This window comes from Chaetura pelagica, unplaced genomic scaffold, assembly GCF_000747805.2.
Source record: "Chaetura pelagica isolate M959 unplaced genomic scaffold, ChaPel_1.0 scaffold436, whole genome shotgun sequence".
NCBI lineage: Eukaryota > Metazoa > Chordata > Aves > Apodiformes > Apodidae > Chaetura > Chaetura pelagica.
Window position 1 is genome coordinate 3,683,285 of NW_009953651.1, and position 6,433 is coordinate 3,689,717.

General features: G+C 42.2%; 1 protein-coding gene across 1 annotated transcript in view; it reads left to right on the forward strand.

Moving 5' to 3' along the window:
- Nucleotides 1-6,433, forward strand: part of LOC104390867 (chromosome unknown open reading frame, human C10orf76) — a 111,712-nt gene that overhangs the window by 80,004 nt on the left and 25,275 nt on the right. Inside the window, exon 23 of the mRNA XM_010000074.1 lies at nucleotides 66-144. Coding sequence (XP_009998376.1) covers nucleotides 66-144 — 79 coding nt within the window. The remainder of the gene's footprint in view (nucleotides 1-65; nucleotides 145-6,433) is intronic.

Below are 6,433 nucleotides of genomic sequence, written 5' to 3' on the forward strand. Positions count from 1 at the left end.
GGAATTGCTGCTGCATCCCTAAGCTGTTCCTGAGACCTCTCAAAATTTTCCCTCCTTTGTTTCAGAGCCATCATCAATCACTTCAACCCGAAGATAGAGTCTTATGCTGCGGTCAATCACATATCACAGCTCTCCGAGGATCAGGTAAGCCAGGCATGCATTGACTTTTTGCCATGTTGACCTCTGGAATATAGGTGATTAGGAGTACCTTGTGCTCACTGGGACTTACAGTGTTGCAGCAACTTGAGGAGTGAAGACAGGACACTGGTGTTCCTTGTTTAGGTGTGGATGAGAGGAAGAGAAATGAGGCTTGCTTTAGCCAAGTTTACAATCATATGCAGACAACTTGGTCCAGAAAATGCAGAAGTATGGGTACAATTATGAAAATTGTCAGCAAGTGTGGCTGGAGACCTTGAGGATGCTGGGATTTAAAAAAGGGCAGGAAATTTTTGGCAGCAGATTTAATTATTGGAGAACTGTTGGGCTCAGCCTGATATTCTGTGAGATCAGGGAATTAGAACTTGAGCAACAGTTGGTAAAAATTTTCTAGGATAATTGAATTAAATTGGTTTAGATTTTGAAAAGAGAAGGGTTTTATTAAAGAAGGTGGTAGGGGTTAGACTTTCCTTCCTTAATTTGACTTGGTTTGCTCTCTTCATGTCTTGCTTGTAGTACATAAATGTGTAAATGTGGCTTATTGAGAACAGAGTACTGTGCATGGTCTCAGGAAGGGAAGACATAATCTATTTCCCAAGTAAACTATTTGGATTGTATGTTAATTGCTCTTTGAGAGGTAACTTATGCTGCAGGAGCCTGTGGTGGACAGAATACAGAGCTTCCCTGTGAGCTGGAGGGATCATCCCACCAGTACCTCTGGACCTTCTGGAGAAGAAATTTTATACACAGTCGAGGCCACACCTCATTTGAGTTGTCTTAGGTTGCTCGTTCCACCAGATGGGATCCTGTGCTTGTGTCTGCTAAAAAGTCTTGACAGCATCTTGCTCTGCAATTCATTTCTCTCTGTGGATTATATTTTTGCTGATTACTTGATGGTACCCTTCCATGCTTCCTACTAAGCTTTTCATTTATTGTTCTCCTGGATCTTTAATATGCAACACCCTGAAGTCTCAAGGGGAATGCTGTATTAGTGCAGTGGAAAAAATATGTGGACCCAACTGCTTTTTATGCTTTCCTTGATATAGCTGGCTAAAAGAACACTGGTTTTAATGTACCCAGTTTTTCTCTATTGTTCAGCCTCTGAGAGTCACTGTACTCACAGCTATGCTTTGTGATGGTTCATGTTATCAGTCCTCATTCATTGATGAGACACTGATTGCAGCAACCCAGGCCCCTAAAAAAGAAAAGCCTTTAATAGCCCAATTTAAAACTGGGGGCTTGGATGAAGGGGAATTTTGCATAGTGTTTAGTTTATTCTGAGAAGGGAAATGAGCTTTTCATTGTCAGCTCTGTGTAGTATTCATCCCCCATCAGTTCAGGAAGGTCAGATTAAATCCTTTCTTCTTTCTGTGTTATTCTTTAAATAAAATCTATAGCAGCAGGCAGATAATGAAATCAGTGCTGATGCATGGAGCGTTTTGAGGAAGATGACTAGGAAGCTGAAAGACGGATTTATCTTTTTTCTCCTTTCATGCTTTCTTTCAATGTAGCGAGAACATCAAACCAAGCAAGGTAATAATAGGCCTTGGTGAACTGCAGAGAAATAACAGAGATGTCACTGTGGTGAGGGACTGTGTGGTCTCAGTGAGCGTGTTGAGGCAGTGCTTTGCAATTTACTGCACAAAGAGGAGAGGGATGGAGACTTCTTGCCTTCACTTTGAATTAGCCAGTGAGCTCAGGTCTGTGTGTTGGACTGTGGTTTCCCCTCTCTCAGAGCTATCCCACATGTTAACTACATGAGAGATAATGGAAGATGGCAGAGATCAAGGCCAGGATCTGGCTTTTGTGGGATAACAGAATGTGTTGTCTTCATTCTGTATTAGCTGTTCAGCATGGGATAGGAGTGTCAAGATTGCCTTTTGGCTGCTGGAGTGTCTCTTTTTTTCCTTCCAGCTGTACCTTTTGTTTTTACTTGTATGTTCACTTAATTGTCCTTTTCTCTACTCTCCATAAATACTTTCTGCACAAAATCCACTCTCTTTTATAGCCTTGTGGTTTTGAAGCACACTATATTGAAATATTTAATGCTGACATTTAACTTGTGTGGCTGTGCACAGATAATACATTTGGGACTGGTCATTCTCTCAGTTATTTCAGTAGTTTCAGGAGACTGATATTTCTTTACTGGGAGCATTTGTTTTAACAATTTTGAGGATCAAAGTTTTCTTTTAATGAAGATTTCCTTCCCAGACACTAGCCTTGTCCAGATTCTCCTATGGCTGCTTATACCCTTTTGTGGTATTGGAGAATCTCCTTGTAATCAGGCAGACCTGGCTTTGACATAGCTCTGTATGAAGGAGATTTTCCAGCTGCTTCAAGTTGATTCCAATTCACTTGAACCTAATCAGTTTGCAGACTCTTTCTTGAGCCTATGTCAAGCTTACTATGCTGCTCTGTGACTATTCTGGCACCCTGCTCATGTGTTAGATGATTTTTTGCTATTATTATTTTTAGTTTGTATTTTTAATATCCTTAAAGTACCTAAGTAATCAGCTGAAAGAGATTTTGCTCTTTTTCTTTTCCTAATCCTATTGAAAGCTTTATTACCTTGTTAATCACTAATGTCTTTTTTTTACTATTCTAGGTCTGTCATTTCAGTGCTTTCTCCTTTTTTATTTATAAGCATTAATGTTAACATTATTACATGCTGATGGGATTTGTAGAAAATTATGTATATGGGATTGTTTTAAGGATAAACTGTTAATACCACTGTACATCTTTAGCTCTAAAGATCTCTAGGAACCACAGCTTGAATATCAGATCTGTGCTTATAGGCAGGTATATTTGCAAGACTTCATGGTACTTCTTTGACTGTTGTGGGGTTGTTCCAGTGTTCAGATCAGAAATACTAGGAAAATACCTTCTTTCCATATTCTCTCAAGCAAAGAGTGGGAGATTCTTGGGGGCAAACAAATGCCAGGGATTTGATGATGAGCCACCTCAGTCTATCAACACCCTGTGATCCTTGCCAGTGCCACTCTGCAAAGAGTCTGCTTGTCAAAGCAAACTCTCAGTCCTTGTTTGTTGCTAGCTGTTTTGACCCTGCTGTAGTTCTTCCATGAAACAGAAAATGTCTTAGTCAGTTATTGGCATCTTCCCTCATTTGCTCATTTGTTAAATCTGACTTCAGTGTTAGTTTGTGTTTTGTGGTGTTTTCCCTGTCTAAACTCTTGGCTCCTGCCTGCATGTCCTTTAAGGAACTGAAAGATGCTGCAGTCAAAAAGATAGGATTGGCCATTAACTGTCAATGTAGTTTTAGCTCTTCCATGCAAGTGATTATTCCCACATCTTCAAAGATGTTTCAGTCCTTTCGTAAGTCAAAGGGCAGAATAGCCTTCTGTGAAATTAATTCATAAGCTTATCTGTACTCTCCAGATGACTGGACTGCCTCGTACTTAAGATATTGGTAGCAGACTTTCTCTGTGCCATATCTGATCTGAGAAGCTCCCAACATATTTTCTGGCAGAAACAGTTGCCAAGAACAGGGTCAAGGTAGTGGGAAAACAGCAGCACAACAGTTACTGTAGAAGGTCAAGTGTAAACAGAAAGACTGGAAACACAGAGCATGAATGATCTGAACTGGGTATCACATGTGCCTTTTCTGGATGTGAAGGAGCAGCTGTTTGTAAGAAGGTAGCTCTCTGCCTGATAGCGATGTAGTGGAATTATTCTGGAGACGCTAAAGAGGGGAACCCAGTACTTTTGGTGAGATCTTCTCTAAGTAGGAATGCCTAGTGATGCTTCACATGTCAAGCAAGTCATGTGCCAGTTGGCAAAATTGCTCATTAGGATCTCATTTTCTCTTTGGCAGTTTTTCTTGCTTTGATTTCTGCTCTAAGGGTCTTAAAATGTGCTTTTGCTGATAGAAGCCCTTCCTCCCAGCCACAGCAGGGACACTAGGTACCTCTGGAGATGGCGTAATGTTCAGTGTGAAAGACTGTTGTGAACACGTGTACGATGTGTATCAGTCTGGTAACTGCAGCTGAAAAGTGCTGGGAGCCAGAACAGATTGATGGAAAAACAGGGCAACTGTATCACCTTTGAAATTGTGACAAATGAGTGTAATACTTGGGTTGTTCCATATTGTGATACCTTTATAACTGCTGCGATCCCGTTTGGTCAGGCAATCTCACAAATCCATTTCCCTTTCCTTGAGATAGTACCTCCAATGTTGAATGTTCCTCCCCGCCCCCCAGATTGCCATGGCCTTTTGTTACCTGGTGGGGCTTTGAGGGACTAACCCAGAGTGCAGCTCAAGGAGGCTCCACCAGTGACTTGCGCAGAAAATCACAAAAGGGTGCAGTTGGTTTTAGGTGCCCAGAAATATTCTAATTCTGAGCCATCGGTGTGTCAGTTTATCCAACTTTTTCTCGTTTCCATAACTAGCAGCAAAATCCCTGGCAGATACAAATGCTTTGTTGTTTCTTAGCACTAAGAGTTAAGGCCTGTTGGCATGTGTGCATTATATATATGTAAAATGCTGGGTACCATCACAGCTATTTCTACAATGAATCCCCCTAATCTCTTACATGAATATAGCATGTTGTGAGAGCTCCATAAAGACTTTCAAATGTTTTTGGCATAATGCTACTTCACTTCTGAAAATCAATGAGCTTTGGGGTAGAAAGTATCAAGCTTGCTAGTGCCAGGTTGTACCCAGTAGTAGGGATGTGAAACTCCAGCTAATGGGTCACCAAGGCAAAGTCCTAATTTAAAGTCATCATAGCTTTGCAAACGAGGCTGGGATCTATGGTTTCACAGTTTCATTACAGACACCTACGCGTGATTAATGGCTTGAAACAAATTTTATTGTTCAAATAGAAGGAGCTCAGCAGCACCAGATTAAATTGGAATCCCAGGTTTAAAAGGATTATACCAAAAGTATTCTGGAGTTGGCAAATTGCTGGTTTGCCTGGCTGATGAAGGGGGACCACACGTTCCTCTGGTTTAGATATCTTTATTTATTTGATTTACCAGAGACGTATCCTGGAAATTTACAAATGCCTCAAATTGCTCTATGCAGTGTGCCAGACTGAATGGGTCTGAAGAGGCTTCAAGGACTGATCAGTTTTCTTGCAAGGAGATTTTAAACTAGAGGTGAGCTTTGGAGCAGTGACTTTGTGCTGTTTAGTGCCCTTTATCAAGATGCAGAATACAATAAACTGTGTCATCGGAGGAGGGGGACAACGCGTGGTAGGCCATTGGAGGGACAAAAGAAGGGCTTTGTTTTTCTAAAAAAAACCTACTGCTAGAGAGATGGAATCCTTTTCCTAATTCAGTCCCAGAAACCCCAATAAGCAATGGGAGAAACCCTTCAATTCCCTTCTTTCAGGCTCAACACAAAGGTGCCCTGGCACCCTGCCTGTCGCCGCCGCTAGTGGCATTTTAGCTGCTCTGTGCCTGTTGGATGCAGCATGATCTTAGATGACCTTGACTTCTCCCCTGGAGCAGAGGAGTCTTTCCACCCTTTGCTCATTGTGGATGCTAAGACATGTCATGTTTCCTACCACTTCTGTGAGCTGTGCTCTTGGATAGATTAGGGATTGCCTCAAAGTAGAAACCGGTAACAAAGGACATCCAGTATACTTCAAAGCAAGGCTCAAATTCTGTTTTCAGGGCTGTTTTCATATCCTTGTCTGACTGTTGTTGGTACCACAGGGACTGATAAGGACCTGAGAACTGCTCTAGGATAGGTGACCACTGAATGCTGGAGACTAGTTTTGGAAGAGCTGTCTTCCAGTGCTGCTGCTGGCTGCAACAGGGTAAAGTCTTCTGGAAATAGGTAGGTTTTTGTGCTGTGGTTACAGAGACAACAGATTTGGGCACACAGATTTAACTTTGTAATAAGCTTCTAGCCCATTCTGTTGAGGCAGGCTGATGTAGCTCTTGGTCCAGTGCTTGTCTTGTACCCCTGGTGAATTTGTTGTACAAAACACTTCCCAGGTGGTTGGTAGACTTGTTTTCTATGGGATACTTAGGTAATCTTGGAAAAGGTGCTTTGGGTGGCTAGGGGAAGGGACTGCAGGTTGGGATCTGAACTCCTTCCTATCTTTCACTGTGCTGTCTTGAGCAAACCTTGAGCCCTGTGTTCTCCCGAGTGAGAGGGGAGCTGGTGTGGAGCCCTTGTGGAGCCAGGGAGTGTTTGAAGTGCCGTGTGATCTGCTGGGGAAGGCTGCTGTGGAAATGGAAAGCAATGTTACGGATTGCCGTGGCTGCTAAGCACTTGTATAGGGGAGGGAAAACTCCACAAAGGATT